The following is a 25,041-nucleotide window of genomic DNA, read 5'->3' as shown; positions in this document are numbered from 1 at the left end:
GGTCTCTGGCCTACATCACGCCACTCGCAGGCTCACTGTGCCCCAAGACTGCCATTCTAGTTTTAAAACCCCTGCACGGCCTCATCTGATCAGGAGTGAAGCTCTCTGGCCACAATTACTGCCCATCCCCAGCCCCCGGTCACTCCTCTCTCTCCCCAGCCCCCGGTCACTCCTCCCTCTCCCCAGCCCCCGGTCACTCCTCCCTCTCCCCAGCCCCCGGTCACTCCTCCCTCTCCCCAGCCCCCGGTCAAACCTCCCTCTCCCCAGCCCCCGGTCACTCCTCCCTCTCCCCAGCCCCCGGTCACTCCTCCCTCTCCCCAGCCCCCGGTCACTCCTCCCTCTCCCCAGCCCCCGGTCACTCCTCCCTCTCCCCAGCCCCCGGTCACTCCTCTCTCTCCCCAGCCCCCGGTCACTCCTCTCTCTCCCCAGCCCCCGGTCACTCCTCCCTCTCCCCAGCCCCCGGTCACTCCTCCCTCTCCCCCCCAGCCCCCGGTCACTCCTCCCTCTCCCCCCCAGCCCCCGGTCACTCCGCTCTCTCCCCCCCAGCCCCCGGTCACTCCGCACTCCCCCCCCCCCCCCAGCCCCCGGTCACTCCGCTCCCCCCCCCCCCCCCAGCCCCCAGTCACTCCGCTCTCCTCCTCCCTCTCCCCCCCCAAGCCCCCGGTCACTCCGCTCTCCCCCCAGCCCCCGGGAGCTTGTCCCTGTCTCATTGTCTCCATCCACTTTTCCTCAGTGTTTCCGGCTCTGTCGCCATCTGTTTCAAGCTGGGACGGAGGTGAATGAGGAACGATGTAATTGGCATTGACTGGGGTCAGCGCTTGTTCTGCAGATTTTAACCTGGTAATCCTGCATTAATTACAGACGTGAATTGATGGGCATTAGTCTGATGCTGCGGGACACATTGGGAGCACACGTGACTCCATTCAGCTTTTAAAATGTTTTGTTTGTGGATTTTTTCCCTCTGGTTTTACGAAGGTTTTGGTGAGAAGCAGTTGCAGAAGTTCCAGGAACCCGCGAGGAAGAGCTCTCATTTCTACACCAGCTCCCAACACCTCGGGACGTCCCACAACGCTTCACAGCCACTGAAGTGTAGTCACTGTTGTAATGGAGGGAACACGGCAGCCGATTTGTGCACAGCAAGCTCCCACAAACAGCCATGTGATAATGACCAGATCATCTCTTTACTGATGTTGGTGGAGGGGTAAATATTGGCCAGGACACTGGGGAGAACGGCCCTGCTCCTCTTCGAAATAATGGCTGTGGGATCTTTTACACCCACGTGAGAGAGCAGACGGGGTCTCGGTTTAACCTCTTATCCTGAAGGCCGTCACCTCCGACAGTGCGGCGCTCCCCCAGAACCGCCGCTCCGACAGTGCGGCGCTCCCCCAGTATTGCCCTTCCGACAGTGCGGCGCTTCCCCAGAACCGCCGCTCCGACAGTGCGGCGCTCCCCCAGTACCGCCGCTCCGACAGTGCGGCGCTCCCCCAGTACCGCCGCTCCGACAGTGCGGCGCTCCCCCAGTACCGCCGCTCCGACAGTGCGGCGCTCCCCCAGTACCGCCGCTCCGACAGTGCGGCGCTCCCCCAGTACCGCCGCTCCGACAGTGCGGCGCTCCCCCAGTACCGCCGCTCCGACAGTGCGGCGCTCCCCCAGTACCGCCGCTCCGACAGTGCGGCGCTCCCCCAGTACCGCCGCTCCGACAGTGCGGCGCTCCCCCAGTACCGCCGCTCCGACAGTGCGGCGCTCCCCCAGTACCGCCGCTCCGACAGTGCGGCGCTCCCCCAGTACCGCCGCTCCGACAGTGCGGCGCTCCCCCAGTACCGCCGCTCCGACTGCGGCGCTCCCCCAGTACCGCCGCTCCGACAGTGCGGCGCTCCCCCAGTACCGCCGCTCCGACAGTGCGGCGCTCCCCCAGTACCGCCGCTCCGACAGTGCGGCGCTCCCCCAGTACCGCCGCTCCGACAGTGCGGCGCTCCCCCAGTACCCGCCGCTCCGACAGTGCGGCGCTCCCCCAGTACCGCCGCTCCGACAGTGCGGCGCTCCCCCAGTACCGCCGCTCCGACAGTGCGGCGCTCCCCCAGTACCCGCCGCTCCGACAGTGCGGCGCTCCCCCAGTACCGCCGCTCCGACAGTGCGGCGCTCCCCCAGTACCGCCGCTCCGACAGTGCGGCGCTCCCCCAGTACCGCCGCTCCGACAGTGCGGCGCTCCCCCAGTACCGCCGCTCCGACAGTGCGGCGCTCCCCCAGTACCGCCGCTCCGACAGTGCGGCGCTCCCCCAGTACCGCCGCTCCGACAGTGCGGCGCTCCCCCAGTACCGCCGCTCCGACAGTGCGGCGCTCCCCCAGTACCGCCGCTCCGACAGTGCGGCGCTCCCCCAGTACCGCCGCTCCGACAGTGCGGCGCTCCCCCAGTACCGCCGCTCCGACAGTGCGGCGCTCCCCCAGTACCGCCGCTCCGCCAGTACCGCCGCTCCCCCAGTATTGCTCTTCCGACAGTGCGGCGCTCCGCCAGTACCGCCGCTCCCCCAGTATTGCTCTTCCGACAGTGCGGCGCTCCGCCAGTACCGCCGCTCCCCCAGTATTGCTCTTCCGACAGTGCGGCGCTCCGCCAGTACCGCCGCTCCCCCAGTATTGCTCTTCCGACAGTGCGGCGCTCCGCCAGTACCGCCGCTCCCCCAGTATTGCTCTTCCGACAGTGCGGCGCTCCGCCAGTACCGCCGCTCCCCCAGTATTGCTCTTCCGACAGTGCGGCGCTCCGCCAGTACCGCCGCTCCCCCAGTATTGCTCTTCCGACAGTGCGGCGCTCCGCCAGTACCGCCGCTCCCCCAGTATTGCTCTTCCGACAGTGCGGCGCTCCGCCAGTACCGCCGCTCCCCCAGTATTGCTCTTCCGACAGTGCGGCACTCCGCCAGTACCGCCGCTCCGACAGTGCGGCGCTCCCTCAGTACCGCCCCTCCGACAGTGCGGCGCTCCCCCAGTACCGTCGCTCCGACAGTGTGGCGCGCTCTCAGTACTCTGGCGAACAGCTAGTCATCTCAGGCTCCTGAGAAATATGCACTCGGTCTTTCAACCTTTCTGCCAATGATGGACACCTATGCTCATCTCTGCATCTGAGCACCAGCCGAGCTGGGCTTTAGGGTGGAGGCCATTTAGCTCACAGCCTGTCTCACTGTTTTACAACAGGTATGAAATCGAGTTGGAAACCGAGAAGGTTAAGGGGAGATTTGATGGAGGTGTTCAAAATCATGAATGGTTTTGAAAGAGTAAAATAGGAGAAACTGTTTCCAGTGGCAGGTTTGTCAGCAACCAGAGGACACAGATTGAAGGTAATTGGGAAAAGAGCCAGAGGCGACACGTGGAAACTTTTTTATGCAGCGAGTTGTGATCTGGAATGCGTTGCCTGAAAGGGCGGTGGAAGCAGATTCAATGGTAACTTACAGCCAGAGTTCCTGCTCCTGATCACTGCCCAGTGACCCCTGGGTTAGCGAGAGGGGAAATCAGCCAGGGTTCCTGCTCCTGATCACTGCCCAGTGACCCCTGGGTTAGCGAGAGGGGAAATCAGCCAGGGTTCCTGCTCCTGATCACTGTCCAGTGACCCCTGGGTTAGAGAGAGGGGAAATCAGCCAGGGTTCCTGCTCCTGATCACTGTCCAGTGACCCCTGGGTTAGCGAGAGGGGAAATCAGCCAGGGTTCCTGCTCCTGATCACAGTCCAGTGACCCCTGGGTTAGAGAGAGAGGAAATCAGCCAGGGTTCCTGCTCCTGATCACTGTCCAGTGACCCCTGGGTTAGCGAGAGGGGAAATCAGCCAGGGTTCCTGCTCCTGATCACAGTCCAGTGACCCCTGGGTTAGCGAGAGGGGAAATCAGCCAGGGTTCCTGCTCCTGATCACTGTCCAGTGACCCCTGGGTTAGAGAGAGGGGAAATCAGCCAGGGTTCCTGCTCCTGATCACTGTCCAGTGACCCCTGGGTTAGAGAGAGGGGAAATCAGCCAGGGTTCCTGCTCTTGATCACTGTCCAGTGACCCCTGGGTTAGACAGAGAGGAAATCAGCCAGGGTTCCTGCTCCTGATCACTGCCCAGTGACCCCTGGGTTAGAGAGAGAGGGGAAATCAGCCAGGGTTCCTGCTCCTGATCACTGCCCAGTGACCCCTGGGTTAGAGAGAGAGGGGAAATCAGCCAGGGTTCCTGCTCCTGATCACTGTCCAGTGACCCCTGGGTTAGAGAGAGGGGAAATCAGCCAGGGTTCCTGCTCCTGATCACTGTCCAGTGACCCCTGGGTTAGCGAGAGGGGAAATCAGCCAGGGTTCCTGCTCCTGATCACAGTCCAGTGACCCCTGGGTTAGAGAGAGAGGAAATCAGCCAGGGTTCCTGCTCCTGATCACTGTCCAGTGACCCCTGGGTTAGCGAGAGGGGAAATCAGCCAGGGTTCCTGCTCCTGATCACAGTCCAGTGACCCCTGGGTTAGCGAGAGGGGAAATCAGCCAGGGTTCCTGCTCCTGATCACTGTCCAGTGACCCCTGGGTTAGAGAGAGGGGAAATCAGCCAGGGTTCCTGCTCCTGATCACTGTGCAGTGACCCCTGGGTTAGAGAGAGAGGAAATCAGCCAGGGTTCCTGCTCCTGATCACTGCCCAGTGACCCCTGGGTTAGAGAGAGAGGGAAATCAGCCAGGGTTCCTGCTCCTGATCACTGCCCAGTGACTCCTGGGTTAGAGAGAGGGGAAATCAGCCAGGGTTCCTGCTCCTGATCACTGTCCAGTGACCCCTGGGTTAGAGAGAGGGGAAATCAGCCAGGGTTCCTGCTCCTGATCACTGTCCAGTGACCCCTGGGTTAGAGAGAGGGGAAATCAGCCAGGGTTCCTGCTCCTGATCACTGTCCAGTGACCCCTGGGTTAGAGAGAGGGGAAATCAGCCAGGGTTCCTGCTCTTGATCACTGTCCAGTGACCCCTGGGTTAGACAGAGAGGAAATCAGCCAGGGTTCCTGCTCCTGATCACTGCCCAGTGACCCCTGGGTTAGAGAGAGAGGGGAAATCAGCCAGGGTTCCTGCTCCTGATCACTGCCCAGTGACCCCTGGGTTAGAGAGAGAGGGGAAATCAGCCAGGGTTCCTGCTCCTGATCACTGTCCAGTGACCCCTGGGTTAGCGAGAGGGGAAATCAGCCAGGGTTCCTGCTCCTGATCACTGTCCAGTGACCCCTGGGTTAGAGAGAGGGGAAATCAGCCAGGGTTCCTGCTCCTGATCACTGTCCAGTGACCCCTGGGTTAGCGAGAGGGGAAATCAGCCAGGGTTCCTGCTCCTGATCACAGTCCAGTGACCCCTGGGTTAGAGAGAGAGGAAATCAGCCAGGGTTCCTGCTCCTGATCACTGTCCAGTGACCCCTGGGTTAGCGAGAGGGGAAATCAGCCAGGGTTCCTGCTCCTGATCACAGTCCAGTGACCCCTGGGTTAGCGAGAGGGGAAATCAGCCAGGGTTCCTGCTCCTGATCACTGTCCAGTGACCCCTGGGTTAGAGAGAGGGGAAATCAGCCAGGGTTCCTGCTCCTGATCACTGTCCAGTGACCCCTGGGTTAGAGAGAGGGGAAATCAGCCAGGGTTCCTGCTCTTGATCACTGTCCAGTGACCCCTGGGTTAGACAGAGAGGAAATCAGCCAGGGTTCCTGCTCCTGATCACTGCCCAGTGACCCCTGGGTTAGAGAGAGAGGGGAAATCAGCCAGGGTTCCTGCTCCTGATCACTGCCCAGTGACCCCTGGGTTAGAGAGAGAGGGGAAATCAGCCAGGGTTCCTGCTCCTGATCACTGTCCAGTGACCCCTGGGTTAGAGAGAGGGGAAATCAGCCAGGGTTCCTGCTCCTGATCACTGTCCAGTGACCCCTGGGTTAGCGAGAGGGGAAATCAGCCAGGGTTCCTGCTCCTGATCACAGTCCAGTGACCCCTGGGTTAGAGAGAGAGGAAATCAGCCAGGGTTCCTGCTCCTGATCACTGTCCAGTGACCCCTGGGTTAGCGAGAGGGGAAATCAGCCAGGGTTCCTGCTCCTGATCACAGTCCAGTGACCCCTGGGTTAGCGAGAGGGGAAATCAGCCAGGGTTCCTGCTCCTGATCACTGTCCAGTGACCCCTGGGTTAGAGAGAGGGGAAATCAGCCAGGGTTCCTGCTCCTGATCACTGTGCAGTGACCCCTGGGTTAGAGAGAGAGGAAATCAGCCAGGGTTCCTGCTCCTGATCACTGCCCAGTGACCCCTGGGTTAGAGAGAGAGGGAAATCAGCCAGGGTTCCTGCTCCTGATCACTGCCCAGTGACTCCTGGGTTAGAGAGAGGGGAAATCAGCCAGGGTTCCTGCTCCTGATCACTGTCCAGTGACCCCTGGGTTAGAGAGAGGGGAAATCAGCCAGGGTTCCTGCTCCTGATCACTGTCCAGTGACCCCTGGGTTAGAGAGAGGGGAAATCAGCCAGGGTTCCTGCTCCTGATCACTGTCCAGTGACCCCTGGGTTAGAGAGAGGGGAAATCAGCCAGGGTTCCTGCTCTTGATCACTGTCCAGTGACCCCTGGGTTAGACAGAGAGGAAATCAGCCAGGGTTCCTGCTCCTGATCACTGCCCAGTGACCCCTGGGTTAGAGAGAGAGGGGAAATCAGCCAGGGTTCCTGCTCCTGATCACTGCCCAGTGACCCCTGGGTTAGAGAGAGAGGGGAAATCAGCCAGGGTTCCTGCTCCTGATCACTGTCCAGTGACCCCTGGGTTAGAGAGAGGGGAAATCAGCCAGGGTTCCTGCTCCTGATCACTGTCCAGTGACCCCTGGGTTAGAGAGAGGGGAAATCAGCCAGGGTTCCTGCTCCTGATCACTGTCCAGTGACCCCTGGGTTAGCGAGAGGGGAAATCAGCCAGGGTTCCTGCTCCTGATCACAGTCCAGTGACCCCTGGGTTAGAGAGAGAGGAAATCAGCCAGGGTTCCTGCTCCTGATCACTGTCCAGTGACCCCTGGGTTAGCGAGAGGGGAAATCAGCCAGGGTTCCTGCTCCTGATCACAGTCCAGTGACCCCTGGGTTAGCGAGAGGGGAAATCAGCCAGGGTTCCTGCTCCTGATCACTGTCCAGTGACCCCTGGGTTAGAGAGAGGGGAAATCAGCCAGGGTTCCTGCTCCTGATCACTGTCCAGTGACCCCTGGGTTAGAGAGAGGGGAAATCAGCCAGGGTTCCTGCTCTTGATCACTGTCCAGTGACCCCTGGGTTAGACAGAGAGGAAATCAGCCAGGGTTCCTGCTCCTGATCACTGCCCAGTGACCCCTGGGTTAGAGAGAGAGGGGAAATCAGCCAGGGTTCCTGCTCCTGATCACTGCCCAGTGACCCCTGGGTTAGAGAGAGAGGGGAAATCAGCCAGGGTTCCTGCTCCTGATCACTGTCCAGTGACCCCTGGGTTAGAGAGAGGGGAAATCAGCCAGGGTTCCTGCTCCTGATCACTGTCCAGTGACCCCTGGGTTAGCGAGAGGGGAAATCAGCCAGGGTTCCTGCTCCTGATCACAGTCCAGTGACCCCTGGGTTAGAGAGAGAGGAAATCAGCCAGGGTTCCTGCTCCTGATCACTGTCCAGTGACCCCTGGGTTAGCGAGAGGGGAAATCAGCCAGGGTTCCTGCTCCTGATCACAGTCCAGTGACCCCTGGGTTAGCGAGAGGGGAAATCAGCCAGGGTTCCTGCTCCTGATCACTGTCCAGTGACCCCTGGGTTAGAGAGAGGGGAAATCAGCCAGGGTTCCTGCTCCTGATCACTGTGCAGTGACCCCTGGGTTAGAGAGAGAGGAAATCAGCCAGGGTTCCTGCTCCTGATCACTGCCCAGTGACCCCTGGGTTAGAGAGAGAGGGAAATCAGCCAGGGTTCCTGCTCCTGATCACTGCCCAGTGACTCCTGGGTTAGAGAGAGGGGAAATCAGCCAGGGTTCCTGCTCCTGATCACTGTCCAGTGACCCCTGGGTTAGAGAGAGGGGAAATCAGCCAGGGTTCCTGCTCCTGATCACTGTCCAGTGACCCCTGGGTTAGAGAGAGGGGAAATCAGCCAGGGTTCCTGCTCCTGATCACTGTCCAGTGACCCCTGGGTTAGAGAGAGGGGAAATCAGCCAGGGTTCCTGCTCTTGATCACTGTCCAGTGACCCCTGGGTTAGACAGAGAGGAAATCAGCCAGGGTTCCTGCTCCTGATCACTGCCCAGTGACCCCTGGGTTAGAGAGAGAGGGGAAATCAGCCAGGGTTCCTGCTCCTGATCACTGCCCAGTGACCCCTGGGTTAGAGAGAGAGGGGAAATCAGCCAGGGTTCCTGCTCCTGATCACTGTCCAGTGACCCCTGGGTTAGAGAGAGGGGAAATCAGCCAGGGTTCCTGCTCCTGATCACTGTCCAGTGACCCCTGGGTTAGCGAGAGGGGAAATCAGCCAGGGTTCCTGCTCCTGATCACTGCCCAGTGACCCCTGGGTTAGAGAGAGAGGAAATCAGCCAGGGTCCCTGCTCCTGATCACTGCCCAGTGACCCCTGGGTTAGAGAGAGGGGAAATCAGCCAGGGTTCCTGCTCCTGATCACTGCCCAGTGACCCCTGGGTTAGAGAGAGGGGAAATCAGCCAGGGTTCCTGCTCCTGATCACTGCCCAGTGACCCCTGGGTTAGAGAGAGAGGAAATCAGCCAGGGTCCCTGCTCCTGATCACTGCCCAGTGACTACTGCAGGATAGTGCATGCGTGTGAAAATCGGGTCAGGGCAGGACCTGGCTCTTCTGTGATGGTCCCACGGTCGAATATCCTGCCAACACACAGCGGTCTCCCCCAGGACGAGCGGACACTTGTGTGAGGCATCGGAATGTGAGTGGTGCGTGAACCCAGGCCAGAGTCGTTCTGATAAACCATTGGAGAAGCTTTTTTTTAATCAAACTAATTTATTGCTCTGCTGACGATTAAATATATATTTTTTCCTTTTAAAATATTCACTGTTTTGTTGGTCAGATATGTAGAGGGATGTGCCCAACTCAGAACTTTACAGAAAGAAAGGTGAGACAGAAATTCTACAAACAAAGCGATTTTCCCCCCCCCCCCCCCCAACAATTTCCCCCCCGCCCCCCCCCCCCCGCGCGATCCCCCATCCCTCCCGCTATGGCGATCCGAGTTTTTCTCTGCGCTCCTGGAGGATTGAGAGGCCCCGGATTCCTGGAATTTTTGGGACATGTCTCATGAGACTTGATTGTACCTTGCTGGGATCCTGACCCAGGGCAGAGACCAAGTTAGGGGGCGTCTCCCAACCAACCCAAGTTAGGGGACGTGTCTCAATCACATTATCAACAATCCATAGCATTGATGGTGGGCGTACAGTTAATGGTGGCAAATTCATTAATTGTTCAAACAGTCATCCAATTTACATCCGTTTCAGTTTTCTCTTGGGAGGGTGAGCGGTCAGATATTGGTTTAATTCCAGGCAAGCTGCTCGTTAACCCTTTCATTGCAGAGTGAAAACTCCTGGACACCAAATCCTGCGCTCACTGGTCTCCGATTCATACAGAGAAGAAGCTCAGGTGAGGGTGTAACTGCAGGACAGGACCCAGGTTACAGAGAAAGCTCAGGTGAGGGTGTAACTGCAGGACAGGACCCAGGTTACAGAGAAGCTCAGGTGAGGGTGTAACTGCAGGACAGGACCCAGGTTACAGAGAAGCTCAGGTGAGGGTGTAACTGCAGGACAGGACCCAGGTTACAGAGAAGCTCAGGTGAGGGTGTAACTGCAGGACAGGACCCAGGTTACAGAGAAGCTCAGGTGAGGGTGTAACTGCAGGACAGGACCCAGGTTACAGAGAAGCTCAGGTGAGGGTGTAACTGCAGGACAGGACCCAGGTTACAGAGAAGCTCAGGTGAGGGTGTAACTGCAGGACAGGACCCAGGTTACAGAGAAGCTCAGGTGAGGGTGTAACTGCAGGACAGGACCCAGGTTACAGAGAAGCTCAGGTGAGGGTGTAACTGCAGGACAGGACCCAGGTTACAGAGAAGCTCAGGTGAGGGTGTAACTGCAGGACAGGACCCAGGTTACAGAGTAGCTCAGGTGAGGGTGTAACTGCAGGACAGGACCCAGGTTACAGAGAAGCTCAGGTGAGGGTGTAACTGCAGGACAGGACCCAGGTTACAGAGAAGCTCGGGTGAGGGTGTAACTGCAGGACAGGACCCAGGTTACAGAGAAGCTCAGGTGAGGGTGTAACTGCAAGACAGGACCCAGGTTACAGAGTAGATCAGGTGAGGGTGTAACTGCAGGACAGGACCCAGGTTACAGAGAAGCTCAGGTGAGGGTGTAACTGCAGGACAGGACCCAGGTTGCAGAGAAGCTCAGGTGAGGGTGTAACTGCAGGACAGGACCCAGGTTACAGAGTAGATCAGGTGAGGGTGTAACTGCAGGACAGGACCCAGGTTACAGAGTAGATCAGGTGAGGGTGTAACTGCAGGACAGGACCCAGGTTACAGAGAAGCTCAGGTGAGGATGTAACTGCAGGACAGGACCCAGGTTACAGAGTCGATCAGGTGAGGGTGTAACTGCAGGACAGGACCCAGGTTACAGAGAAGCTCGGGTGAGGGTGTAACTGCAGGACAGGACCCAGGTTACAGAGTCGATCAGGTGAGGGTGTAACTGCAGGACAGGACCCAGGTTACAGAGAAGCTCAGGTGAGGGTGTAACTGCAGGACAGGACCCAGGTTACAGAGAAGCTCAGGTGAGGGTGTAACTGCAGGCAGGACCCGGGTTACAGAGTAGATCAGGTGAGGGTGTAACTGCAGGACAGGACCCAGGTTACAGAGTCGATCAGGTGAGGGTGTAACTGCAGGACAGGACCCAGGTTACAGAGAAGCTCAGGTGAGGGTGTAACTGCAGGACAGGACCCAGGTTACAGAGTCGATCAGGTGAGGGTGTAACTGCAGGACAGGACCCAGGTTACAGAGAAGCTCAGGTGAGGGTGTAACTGCAGGACAGGACCCAGGTTACAGAGAAGCTCAGGTGAGGGTGTAACTGCAGGACAGGACCCAGGTTACAGAGAAGCTCAGGTGAGGGTGTAACTGCAGGACAGGACCCAGGTTACAGAGAAGCTCAGGTGAGGGTGTAACTGCAGGACAGGACCCAGGTTACAGAGAAGATCAGGTGAGGGTGTAACTGCAGGACAGGACCCAGGTTACAGAGAAGCTCAGGTGAGGGTGTAACTGCAGGACAGGACCCAGGTTACAGAGTAGATCAGGATGTCACTTAGGGTTCGATAGATTTGTAGGAGAATGGGATGCACCGAGAATGGGAGGAGCCCCAGAGTTCTGGGCTAGAATCGAGAATAAAAGGGAAACCCAGAAGAGGGAACAAAGGAGCTGTGGAGTAAAGAGAGAAAGTACACGGGTGACTGAATCTGGAACGGGTAGTAGGTAGGACCAGGGTAGAGGGTAAAGATTAGTAGGGTTATCGGGAACAGAGTGACTGGTCTGTCCTACAGGAGCCAATCCTTTGTTATTCATTCTCAAGATGTGGGCATTTATTGCCCATCTCTAGTCGCCCCTTGAGAAGGTGGTGGTGAGCTGCCTTGAACTGATGCAGTCCGTGTGGTGAAGGTACTCCACCTGTTGAGGTAGGGAGGTAATGATGGGTTAACCATCAGCAGGACCATAGCTAGATCTGGATTTGGGTATAGGAGGGCCCATTATCAACGGGATAACTACCGAGGACTGTCGGTGCCTTCAGGCCATAGGATAGCAGATTGGGAAGATATAGGTCTACTGAAATTTAATGGGGAGAGTGTGCAGTGAAAGGAGGAATTGGGAGAGGAAATGCTGTCTAATACTCCGAACACTTTAAAAGAGGAGCAGAGAGACTTGGAGGTTCAGACAGAGGGAGCACAAATTAACAAAGCTGTTTTATCAAAAGAAACATCTTATGTTATCCTTTTGACATGGGTAGGGAATTGGTCGGGAGATGGGAGACAGAGACTGGGGATAAAGGGAATGTTCTCCAAATGGCCGGATGTGACTAGTGGTGTCCCCCAGGGATCTGTACTGGGGCCTCAGCTTTTCACTATAAATAATTTGGATGAAGGAATAGAGAGCCGAATATCCAAGTTTGCTGACAACACCAAGTTAGGTGGCATAGTGGAGAGGGGAGCAGAAAGTTGCAAAGGGACATTCAGTGTGGGGGCAAAACTGCCCGATGGAGTTCAATGTGGGGAAGTGTGAGGTCACCCTCTTTGGACCCAGGAAAGATCAGTCAGAGTATTTTCTAAATGGGGAGAAGCTGGGAACTGTGGGGGAGCCGAGAGATTTAGGGGTCCAAGCTCAGAAATCATTAAAGCTGGTGGACAGGAACAAAAAAGAATCAAAAAGGCCAATGGAATGTTGGTCTTTATCTCGAGGGGCTGGAATACAAAGGGAGGAAGTTATGTTCCAGTTATATAAAGCTCTGGTCAGACCCCATCTGGAGCGACTGCGATCAGTTCTGGGCCCCGCCCCTCAAGAAGGATATATCGGCCTCGGAGGGGGGGCAGCACAGATTCACCAGAATGATACCGGGGCTGAAAGGGTTAAATTCCGAGGACAGGTTGCACAGACTGGGCTTGTATTCCCTGGAGTTTAGAAGATTAAGGGGTGATCTAATCGAGGTGTTTAAGATGATTAAAGGAGTTGATGGGGTCGAGAGAGAGAAACTATTTCCTCTGGTGGGGGGAGTCCAGAACAAGGGGGCAGAACCTTAAAAATTAGAGCCAGGCCGTTCAGGGGTGATGTCAGGAAGCACTTCTTCACACAAAGGGTGGTGGAAATCTGGAACTCTCTCCCCCAAAAAACTGTCGAGGCTGGGGGTCAATTGAAAATGTCAAAACTGAGATTGATGGATTTTTGTTGGGCGAGGGTATTAAGGGTTATGAACCAAGGCGGGTAAATGGAGTTAAGACACAGATCAGCCACGATCTAATTGAATGGTGGAACAGGCTCGAGGGGCTGAATGGCCTCCTCCTGTTCCTGTGTAACAGGCTCGAGGGGCTGAATGGCCTGTTCCTGTGTAACAGGCTTGAGGGGCTGAATGGCCTCCTGTTCCTGTGTAACAGGCTCGAGGGGCTGAATGGCCTCCTCCTGTTCCTGTGTAACAGGCTCGAGGGGCTGAATGGCTTCCTCCTGTTCCTGTGTAACAGGCTCGAGGGGCTGAATGGCCTCCTCCTGTTCCTGTGTAACAGGCTCGAGGGGCTGAATGGCCTCCTGTTCCTGTGTAACAGGCTCGAGGGGCTGAATGGCCTCCTCCTGTTCTTGTGTAACAGGCTCGAGGGGCTGAATGGCCTCCTCCTGTTCCTGTGTAACAGGCTCGAGGGGCTGAATGGCCTCCTCCTGTTCCTGTGTTTTATAAATAGTGATCGAGTACAAATGCAAAGACGGTGTTAGATCTGTGCAAATCATTGCTGAGGCCACAGTTAGAATATTGTCTTCAGTTGTGGAATCCTCACTTTCGGAAGTCAAGGCTGTGCAGAGATTCACTGGGGATCCCAGGGATGAGGAAGGCTGTGGAGAGATTCACTGGGGATCCCAGGGATGAGGAAGGCTGTGGAGAGATTCACTGGGGATCCCAGGGATGAGGAAGGCTGTGGAGAGATTCACTGGGGATCCCAGGGATGAGGGACTTCAGTTCTATAACTGGAGCTGTCCCCGTTCGAGCCGAGAAGACGTTGGAAAGCTGATCGAGGTGTTCAAAGTTATAGGTTTTTGATGAGGTAAATTGGGAAAGAGGTCCAGTGAGTCAGTGGAGGGTCATTACCAATAGGACAAGGAGAGAGGTTAGGAGAATGTGTTTTACACAGCAAGTTGTTAGGTCATGGAATGCCCGACCAGAAACAGTGGTGGCAGCAGAAACCATGATGGGTTTTAAAAGAGAAATAAACATTTAAAAAAGAAAAATCTAAAAGGGTTTGGGGAGTGGATAGCTCTTTGAAGCCGACACACACACGATGGGCCAAATGAGCACCTGTGCTGCAACACTCCATGATCCCAGTGCCTGGCCTATCTCGGGTATCAGCTCATGGTGTCGATCAGAGGACTGACGGTCACAATCTTCCAATCAATCATCTTGCAGCCATCTTATGAAGGGGTTCGATAGGGTAGATGTGGAGAAGATGTTTCCACTTGTGGGGGAGACCAGAACTTGGGGCCATCAATATAAGATAGTCACTAATAAATCCAATCGGGAATTCAGGAGGAACTTCTTTACCCAGAGAGTGGGGAGAATGTGGAACTCGGGGAGTGGTTGAGGCGAAGAGCAGAGATGCATTTAGGGGAAGCTGGATAAACACATGAGGGAGAAAGGAATCGAAGGATATGTTGATAGGGTGAGATGAAGAGGGGTTGGAGGAGGCTCGAGTGGAGCAGAAACCACAGAGCAGCTGGGCCGAATGGCCTGTTTTTGTGCTGTACATTCTTTGCAATCTCAACCTCAAAGGCCTGTTGCCCATAAAGCCTTAGTCTCGCATAAACTGATTACTTTGTCACTGGACACAAAGTATTCCTGGTTTGCGATACTGCTGGGGCTGAAGAGCTGTTAGTTCACTGTGTGAAGCAGTTGTGAGGTTTGTCGATGTGAAAAATGCTAAGAAATAAAACCGAGGTTTTGTTCAGAAAGGAGTAATTGTGTTAAACACTTTTTAAATACTGTTATTCCACTTGAAAGTAATACCATAAATTCTGTCACTTTAAAAAAAAGTTATAAAAAGGTTTGTTAATGCTCTGGGGCCCAGGGCACTCTGATCGCCTGATGTGTGGGCAGCCAGCACCTGAAAGACAAAAGACAGTCTCTTGTTTCAGGCTAGACTTTCCTCACAACTGGTTTCTGTTTCTGGTGCAGATTTGCTGCTTTTTTTCCCGTACCCAGTCCCAGAGGCCCAGGCTTTTGGGATCAATCCGTAAATAAATCAATCAATAAATAAATAAATAGTTGGTTCAGGATGAGCACAGGGAGTGAGTGACATCCAAAGCCCTCAGTCCAGCTGCAGTTTGATTTGAATTGTTGCTGTTCAGTTAGCTGCAGATTCCCTTCATCTGCATATACATTTTGTACAAAGCTCCCGCTGGCCAGTCACACGCCGACAGTGAACTCTGCTGGGACCTGGGCTCGATACCGAGTCACTCTGGGTGATGTTCCATGGGGAGTCGTTCCGGCTGTCGGTCGGCGCGGAGTCGCTCTGGGTGTCGGTCGGCGCGGAGTCGCTCCGGGTGTTTGATGCGGAGTCGCTCCGGCTGTCGGTCGGCGCGGAGTCGCTCCAGGTGTTTGATGCGGAGTCGCTCCGGGTGTTTGATGCGGAGTCGCTCCGGCTGTCGGTCGGCGCGGAGTCGCTCCGGGTGTTTGATGCGGAGTCGCTCCGGCTGTCGGTCGGCGCGGAGTCGCTCCAGGTGTTTGATGCGGAGTCGCTCCGGCTGTCGGTCGGATTTGGCTCACATCAGGGCACAGAGGCGGGAGCGGGCGGGCCCGGGGTTGGACTCGGCCTCGGGGCTCACTTTGCTCCTGTCCCGGACCAGGACGGGCTGGTTGCCGAACTGCCGGTACCACAGGCTCTGGCTGCGGCCCAGGAAGCTGTCAGGCCCAGGCCCCGGGCCCGAGCCCAGCGCCCGCCGCTCCAGCTGCTGTTGCTGCTGTGCCCAGATCAGCAGCGAGGTGTCGCGGTAGCGGAGCCGGCCGTGGGCCTCGGACAGAGCCTTGTCCGCCAGCGGCCTCCGCCCGCCCGCCGCTCCGCTCATCCTCGCCCGGGCCCTCGGGGAACCATGGCAACCGGCTCCGGAAACACCCGAACCCCGGGGAACCATGGCAACCGGCTCCGGAAACACCTGAGCCCCCGGGAACCATGGCAACCAGCTCCGGAAACACCCGAGCCCCGGGGAACCATGGCAACCAGCTCCGGAAACACCCGAGCCCCGGGGAACCATGGCAACCGGCTCCGGAAACACCCGAGACCCGGGGCGGGCGTGATTCGGTTCAACAACTTCACGCTGCGGCTTCAACACAGAAAACCCGCCCCCGGCGCTTCACAGGAGCAATTATTTAAAAAGATCAACACCGAGCCTCAAGGAGATATTATGGCAGGTGACCAAAAGCTTAGAGGTCGGTTGTAAGGAGAGTCTTAAAGGAGGAGAGAGAGACGGAGAGGTTTACACAGAAACTGAAGATAGGAGCAGGAGTCGGCCATTCGGCCCCTCGAGCCTGCTCCGCCATTCAATGAGATCATGGCTGATCATCCAAACTCAGTACCCTGTCCCTGCTTTCTCCCCATATCCCTTGGTCCCTTTAGCCTTAAGAAATATATCTAACTCCTTCTTGAATATATTTAATGAATTGGCCTCAACTGTCTTCTGTGGCAGAGAATTCCACAGGTTCACCACTCTCTGGGTGAAGAAATTCCTCCTCTGTCCTAAATGGCTTACCCCTTATCCTTAGACTGTGACCCCTGATTCTGGACTCTCCTGCCATCGGGAGCATCCTTCCAGCATCTAGTCTGTCCAGTCCAGTTAGAATTTTATAAGTTTCAATGAGATCCCCTCTCAATCTTCTAAACTCTAGCGAGTACAAGCCTAATTGACCCAATCTCTCTCCAAACGTCATTCCTGCCATCCCAGGTATCAGCCTGGTGAATCTTCGCTGAACTCCTTCCATGGCAAAAACATCCTTCCTCAGATAAGGCGACCAAAACTGCACACAATACTCAAGGTGTGGTCTCACCAAGGCCCTGTACAACTGCAGCAAGACATCCTTGTTCCTGTACTCAAACCCCCTCGCTACGAAGGCCAACATACCATTTGCCTTCTTAACCGCCTGCTGCACCTGCATGCTTACCTTCAGCGACTGGTGCACAAGGACACCCAGGTCTCGTTGCACTTCCCCTTCTCCCAATCTATTGCCGTTCAGATAATCTGCCTTCCTGTTTTTGCCACCAAAGTGGATAACCTCGCATTTATCCACATTATACTGCATCTGCCCAATTACCTAACCTGTCCAAATCATACTGGAGTTTCTCTGCATCCTCCTCACAGCACATGCCCACCCAGCTTTGTGTCGTCTGCAAACTTGGAGATATCTAGCTCCCTCGTCTTGATCATTTATATATATATATTGTCAATAGCTGGGGTCCTAGCACCAATCTCTGCGGTACCCCACTAGTCACTGCCTGCCACTCGCAAAAAGACCTGTTTATTCCAACTCTTTGCTTCCTGTCTGCCAACCAGTTCTCTATCCAAGTCAGTACCTTACCCCCAATCCCATGTGCTTTAACTTTGCACGCTAATCTCTTATGCGAGACCTTATCGAAAGCCTTCTGAAAGTCCAAATACACCACATCCACTGGTTCTCCCTTATCTATTCTACCAGTCACATCCTCAAAAAATTCCAGTAATTTAGTCAAGCATGATTTACCTTTTGTAAATCCATGTTGACTTTGTCCGATCCTGTCGCTGTTTTCCAAATGCTCTACTATTACATCTTTTATAATGGACTCTAGCATTTTCCCCACTACCGATGTCAGGCTTACCGGTCTATAATTCCCCGTTTTCTCTCTACCACCTTTTTTAAATAGGGGGGTTATATTAGCTACCCTCCAATCCATGGGAACTGTTCCAGAGGCTATAGAATTTTGGAAGATGACCAGCAATGCATCTACTAGTATAATTGGTGGTATTGATTTAATTTAAATTAATTAAAGGGTAAGTCATGGCAGCAAAGCTCGGCCCCGTGGCATGCTCCTCCTGCACTATGTGGGAAATCAGGGACAATTCCTGTGTCTCTGACGACCATGTGTGCGGGAATTGTATCCAGCTGCAGCTACTGGCAGACCGCATTGCGGTGCTGGAGCTGCGAATGAATACATACTGGAGCATTCGCGATGTTGAGGACGTCGTGGATATCACGTTTAATCAGTTGGTCACACCGCAGGTAAAGGCTGCACAGGCAGGAAGGGAATGGGTGACCGCCAGGCAGAGTAGTAGGCGCAGGCAGGTAGTGCGGGGGTCTCCTGTGGCCATCCCCCTCTCAAACAGATATACCACTTTGGATATTGTTGGGGAGGATGGCTTATCGGGGGAAGGAAGCAGCAACCAACTTCCTGGCACCGTGGGTGGTTCTGCTGCATGGGACGGGAGGAAAAATAATGGGAGAGCTATAGTGATAGGGGATTCTATTGTAAGAGGAATAGATAGGTGTTTCTGCGGCCGCAAACGAGACTCCAGGATGGTATATTGCCTCCCTGGTGCAAGGGTCAAGGATGTCTCGGAGCGGCTGCGGGGCATTCTGGAGGGGGAGGATGAACAGCCAGTTGTCGTGGTGCATATAGGTACCAACGATATAGGTAAAAAACGGGATGCGGTCCTAAAAGCTGAATATAGGGAGTTAGGAGGTAAATTAAAAAATAGGACCTCAAAGGTAGTAATCTCAGGATTGCTACCAGTGCCACGTGCTAGTCAGAAGAAATAGAAGGATATTTCAGATTAATATGTGGCTAGAAAAATGATGTAAAGGGTAGGGATTCAAATTCCTGCGACATTGGAACTGGTTCTGAGGGAGGTGGGACCAGTACAAACTGGACGGTTTGCACCTGGGCAGGACCGGGACTGATGTCCTGGGGGAGTGTTTGCTAGTGCTGTTGGGGAGGGTTTAAACTAAAATGGCAGGGGGTTGGGAACCTGTGCAGGGAGACAGAGGAAAGGGAAGCAAGGATAGAAGCAAAAGACAGGAAGGAGAAAAGCAAAAGTGGAAGTCAGAGTAATCAAGGGTGTAAATCAAACATGGCCGCAGTAAACAATAATTCTAAAAGGTCTAAGAGTGTTAAAAAAACAAGCCTGAAGGCTTCGTGTCTTAATGCGAGGAGCATTCGTAATAAGGTGGATGAACTAGCTGCGCAAATAGATGTAAACGGATATGATATAATTGGGATTACGGAGACATGGCTCCAGGGTGACCAAGGCTGGGAATTCAACATCCAGGGGTATTCAATATTCAGGAAGGACAGGCAAAAAGGAAAAGGTGGTGGGGTAACATTGCTGGTTAAAGAGGAGATTAACACAATAGTAAGGAAGGATATTAGCTCTGATGATGTGGAATCTGTATGGGTAGAGCTGAGAAATACCAAGGGGCAGAAAACATTAGTGGGAGTTGTATACAGACCCTCAAACAGTAATGCTGAGGTTGGGGATGGCATTAAATGGGAAATTAGAGATGCGTGCAATAAGGGCACAGCAGTTATCATGGGTGACTTTAATCTACATATAGATTGGTCTAACCAAATTAGTAACAATACTGTGGAAGAGGAATTCCTAGAGTGTATACGGATGGTTTCCTGGACCAATATGTCGAGGAACCAACGAGAGATCACGCCATCTTAGACTGGGTATTATGTAATGAGAGAGGATTAATTAGCAATGTTGTTGTGCGAGGCCCCTTGGGGAGGAGCGATCATAATATGATAGAATTCTTCATTAAGATGGAGAGTGAAGTAGTTGATTCAGAGACTTGGGTACTGAATTTAAATAAAGGAAACTACGATGGTATGAGGCACGAGTTGGCTAGAATGGATTGGGGAATGTTACTTAAAGGGTTGACGGTGAATAGGCAATGGCAAACATTTAAAGATTGCATGGATGAACTACAGAATTTGTTCATCCCTGTTTGGCATAAAAATAAAACAAAAAAGGTGACTCAACATTGGCTAACAAGGGAAATTAGGGATAGCATAAGATCCAAGGAGAGGACATATACATTGACCAGAAAAAGCAGCAAACCTGAGGATTGGGAGCAGTTTAGGATTCAGCAAAGGAGGACAAAAGGAGTAATTCAGAGAGGGAAAATAGAGTATGAGAGTAAGCTTTCAGGGAACATAAAAACTGACTGTAAAAACTTCTATAGATATGTGAAGAGAAAAAGATTGGTGAAGTCAAGCGTAGGTCCCTTGCAGTCAGAATCAGGGGAACTTATAATGGGGAACAAAGAAATGGCAGACCAATTAAATACATACTTTGGTTCTGTCTTCATAGGGGAGCTAGGAAAGATATTAAAAAGCAGGATCTCAAAGGTAGTAATCTCTGGATTACTCCCAGTGGCACGTGCTAGTGAGTATAGAAATAGGAGGAGAGAGCAGATGAATGTGTGGCTGGAGAGATGGTGCAGGAGGGAGGGTTTTAGATTCCTGAGGCATTGGGACCGTTTCTGGGGGAGGTGGGACCTGTACAAGCTGGACGGGTTGCACCTCAACAGGGCCAGGACCAATATCCTCACGGGGGGGTTTGCTAGAGCTGTTAGGGAGGGTTTAAACTAGCTTGGCAGGGGGATGGGAACCTGAGAGTAGGTTCAGGAGGGAGAGAAGCAAAGCTGGAATTGGAGGGCAGAAAATGAGGAAGCGAGTCTGGAAGGCAGAGGAAACAAAGGCTGGAAAATAGACTCCAAGGGAGTTTGGCAGTGCTAAATGGTATATACTTCAATGCAAGGAGTATAGGGAATAAGGTAGATGAGCTGAGGGCACAGATAGACAGGTGGGAGCATGATATTATAGCTATTACTGAGACATGGCTGAAAGAAGGACAGGAATGGCAGCTTAATATTCCTGGTTACAGGGTTTTCAGACGAGATAGAGAGGGGGATAAAAAAGGAGGGGGGTTGCAGTATTGATTGGAGAAACAATTACAGCTGTGAGGAGGGAGGATACGTTAGAAGGATCATCCAATTAAGCCATATGGGTTGAACTGAAGAATAAAAAAGGGGCGCTCACACTGCTGGGAGTGTATTACAGACCCCCAAACAGTCAGAGGGAGATAGAAGAGCAAATATGTCGGCAGATTTCTGAGAAGTGCAAACACTATAGGGCAGTAATAGGGGATTTCAACTACCCTAATATTAACTGGAATAAAATTAGTGCGAAAGGCATAGCGGGCACGGAACTCCTAAAATGCATTTAGGAGAATTTTGTTAGCCAGTATGTAGCAAGCCCAATAAGGGAGGGGGTGGTTCTGGACTTAGTTTTAGGGAATGAAGCTGGGCAGGTGGAAGGGGTATCAGTGGGAGAGCATTTTAGGGGTAGTGATCATAATTCAGTTAGATTTAGGGTAGTTATGGAAAAGGACAAAGCTAGACCAGGAGTAAAAGTTCTCAATTGGGGAAAAGCCAATTTTACTAAGCTGAGAGGTGATTTAGCCAAAGTGGACTGGAGACAGAAGCTTGAAGGTAAATCAGTGTCAGAGCAGTGGGAGGCATTCAAGGAGGAGATAGTGAGGGTTCAGAGCAAATATGTTCCCTTAAAGAAAAAGGGTGGGACTAACAAATCCAGAACCCCCTGGATGTCAAGGGACAGACAGGACAGGATAAAGAAAAAAAGGGAAGATTGTGACAGATACTGAGGGCTCAATACTGCAGAAACTCTAGAAGAGTATAGAAAGTGCAGGGGTGCAATTAAAAAGGAAATTAGTATTAAGGGGTTTAGCATCTTTGAAAGTGGATAAATCCCCAGGTCCGGATAAAATATATCCCAGACTGTTAAGAGAGGAAATAGCAGAGGCTCTGACCATCATTTTCCAATCCTCTCTGGCTACAGGTGTGGTGCCGGAGGATTGGAGGATTGCTAACATGGTACCGTTGTTTAAAAAGGGAGAAAGGGATAGACCAAGTAATTACAGGCCAGTCAGTCTAACCTCGGTGGTGGGAAAATTATTGGAAAAATTTTGAGGGGCAGGATAAATCTTCATTTAGAAAGACACGGACAGTCCGCATAAATTTGTTAAGGGGAGGTCGTTCTGACCAGTCCAGTCAACCTGCAAAGTCCTCCTCACTAACATCTGGGGACTTGTGCCAAAATTGGGAGAGCTGTCCCACAGACTAGTCAAGCAACAGCCTGACATAGTCATACTCACAGAATCATACCTTTCAGCCAATGCCCCAGACTCCTCCATCACCATCCCTGGGTATGTCCTGTCCCACCGGCAGGACAGGCCCACCAGGGGTGGTGGTACATTGGTATACAGTCGGGAAGGAGTGGCCCTGGGAATCCTCAACATTGACTCCGGACCCCATGAAGTCTCATGACTTCAGGTCAAGCATGGGCAAGGAAACCTCCTGCTGATTACAACCTACCGCCCTCCCTCAGCTGATGAATCAGTACTCCTCCATGTTGAACACCACTGGGAAGAAGGACTGAGAGTAGCAAGGGCACAGAATGTACCTGGGTGGGGGACTTCAATGTCCATCACCAAGAGTGGCTCGGTAGCACCACCACTGGCCGAGCTCGCCGAGTCCTGAAGGACATAACTGCCAGTCTGGGCCTGCGACCGGTGGTGAGAGAACCTACTTGACCTCGTCCTCACCAATCTACCTGTCGCAGATGCATCTACCATGTATTGGTAGCAGTGACCACCGCACAGTCATTGTAGAGACGAAGTCCCGTCTTCACACCGAGGACACCCTCCATCGTGTTGTGTGGCACTACCACAGTGCTACATGGGATAGACTCGGCACAGATTTAGCAGCTCAAAACTGGGCATCCATGAGACGCTGTGGGCCATCAGCAGCAGCAGAATTGTATTCCACCACAATCTGTAACCTCATGGCCCGGCATATCCCTCACTCTACCATTACCATCAAGCCAGGGGACCAACCCTGGCTCAATAAAGAGTGTAGAAGAGCATGCCAGGAGCAGCACCAGCCGTACCTAAAAATGAGGTGCCAACCTGGGGAAGCTGCAACACAGGACTACATGCATGCTAAAAAGCAGAAGCAGCATGCTATAGACAGGGCTAAGTGATCCCACAATCAATGGATCAGATCAAAGCTCTGCAGTCCTTCCACATCCAGTCGTGAATGGTGGTGGACCATTAAACAACTAACGGGAGGAGGAGGCTCCATGAATATCCCCATCCTCAATGATGGTGGAGCCCAGCATATGAGTGCAAAAGACAAGGCTGAAGCATTTGCAACCATCTTCAGCCAGAAGTGCCGAGTGGATAATCTATATCGGCCTCCTCCTGAGGTCCCCACCATCACAGAAGCCAGTCTTCAGCCAATTCAATTCACTCCACATGATATCAAGAAATGGCTGAGTGCACTGGATACAGCAAAGACTATGGGCCCCGACAACATCCCGGCTATCGTGCTGAAAGTTTGTGCTCTAGAACAAGCCGCGCCTCTAGACAAGCTGTTCCAGTACAGCTACAACACTGGCATCTATCCGACAATGTGGAAAACTGCCCAGGTATGTCCTGTCCACAAAAAGCAGGACAAATCCAACCCGGCCAATTACCGCCCCATCAGTCTACTCTCAATCATCAGCAAAGCGATGGAAGGTGTCATCAACAGTGCTGTCAAGCGGCACTTACCAATAACCTGCTCACTGATGCCCAGTTTGGGTTCCGCCAAGACCACTCGGCTCCCGACCTCATTACAGCCTTGGTCCAAACATGGACAAAGGAGCTGAATTCCAGAGGAGAAGAGAGAGTGACTGCCCTTGACATCAAGCCAGCATTTCACCAAGTATGGCATGAAGGAGCTCTAGTAAAACTGAAGTCAATGGGAATCGGGGGGAAAACGTTACCTAGCACAAAGGAAGGTGGTTGTGGTGGTTGAAGGTCAATCAGCTCAGCCCCAGGACATCGCTGCAGGAGTTCCTCAGGGCAGTATCCTCGGCCCAACCATCTTCAGCTGCTTCATTAATGACCTTCCCTCCAACATAAGGTCAGAAATGGGGATGTTTGCTGATGACTGCAGTTTTCAGTGCCATTCACAACTCCTCAGATAATGAAGCAGTCCATGCCTGCATGCAACAAGACCTGAACAATGTTCAGGCTTGGGCTGATAAGTGGCAGGTAACATTCGCGCCACAGAAGTGCCAGGCAATGACTATCTCCAACAAGCGAGAGTCTAACCACCTCCCATTGACAGTTGATGGCATTACCATTGTCGAATCCCCCACCATCAACATCCTGGGGGTCACCATTGACCAGAAACTCAACTGGACCAGCCACATAAATACTGTGGCAACAAGAGCAGGTCAGAGGCTAGGTATTATGCGGTGAGTGTCTCACCTCTTGACTCCACAAAGCCTTTCTACCATCTACAAGGCACAAGTGAGGAGTGTGATGGAATACTCTCCACTTGCCTGGATGAGTGCAGCTCCAACAACACTCAAGAAGCTCAACACCTTCCAGGACAAAGCACCCCCTCTACCACCTTAAACATTCACTCCCTCCACCACCGGCGTACCGTGGCTGCAGTGGCGGACCTGGGTGTGGAGTGAGGAGCGAGCAGCAAGGCGAGGCTCGACCACAGCGGCGGACCTGGGTGTGGAGTGAGGAGCGAGCAGCGAGATTTAAAAGCGGCAGCAGCGAGGTGAGGCCTGACCACAGCGGCGGACCTGGGTGAGGAGCGAGCAGCAAGGCGAGGCTCGACCACATCGGCGGACCTGGGTGTGGAGTGAGCAGCGAGGCGAGGCTCGACCACAGCGGCGGACCTGGGTGAGGAGTGAGCAGCGAGGCGAGGCTCGACCACAGCGGCGGACCTGGGTGTGGAGTGAGGAGCGAGCAGCGAGGTTTAAAAGCGGCAGCAGCGAGGTGAGGCCCGACCACAGCGGCGGACCTGGGTGTGGAGTGAGGAGCGAGGTTTAAAAGCGGCAGCAGCGAGGCGAGGCCCGACCACAGCGGCGGACCTGGGTGTGGAGTGAGGAGCGAGCAGCGAGGCTTAAAAGCGGCAGCAGCGAGGCGAGGCCCGACCACAGCGGCGGACCTGGGTGTGGAGTGAGGAGCGAGCAGCAAGGCGAGGCCCGACCACAGCGGCGGACCTGGGTGTGGAGTGAGGAGCGAGCAGCGAGGCGAGGCTCGACCACAGCGGCGGACCTGGGTGTGGAGTGAGGAGCGAGCAGCGAGGTTTAAAAGCGGCAGCAGTGAGGCGAGGCTCGACCACAGCGGCGGACCTGGGTGTGGAGTGAGGAGCGAGCAGCGAGGCGAGGCTCGACCACAGCGGCGGACCTGGGTGTGGAGTGAGGAGCGAGCAGCGAGGCGAGGCTCGACCACAGCGGCGGACCTGGGTGTGGA

General features: G+C 54.1%; 1 protein-coding gene across 1 annotated transcript; it reads right to left on the bottom strand.

The window, feature by feature from the left end:
- Nucleotides 1–9,881: 9,881 nt before the first annotated feature.
- brd3os (BRD3 opposite strand) lies at nucleotides 9,882–16,085 on the bottom strand. The gene has a single exon (XM_085965174.1). It carries the CDS (start codon nucleotides 15,916–15,918, stop codon nucleotides 15,430–15,432), a length of 489 nt encoding a protein of 162 aa, XP_085821300.1. The 5' UTR covers nucleotides 15,919–16,085; the 3' UTR covers nucleotides 9,882–15,429.
- Between the last annotated feature and the right edge of the window lie 8,956 nt (nucleotides 16,086–25,041).

The sequence above is a fragment of the Somniosus microcephalus genome, chromosome 23 (assembly GCF_052327205.1).
Source record: "Somniosus microcephalus isolate GS21.2 chromosome 23, FLI_Smic_1.0, whole genome shotgun sequence".
NCBI lineage: Eukaryota > Metazoa > Chordata > Chondrichthyes > Squaliformes > Somniosidae > Somniosus > Somniosus microcephalus.
This window is presented reverse-complemented; position numbering and strand designations above follow the sequence as displayed.

Excerpts from the sequence above, each read along its gene's own strand:
- brd3os (XM_085965174.1), bottom strand. The coding sequence starts at position 15,918 with ATGGTTCCCCGGGGCTCGGGTGTTTCCGGAGCTGGTTGCCATGGTTCC.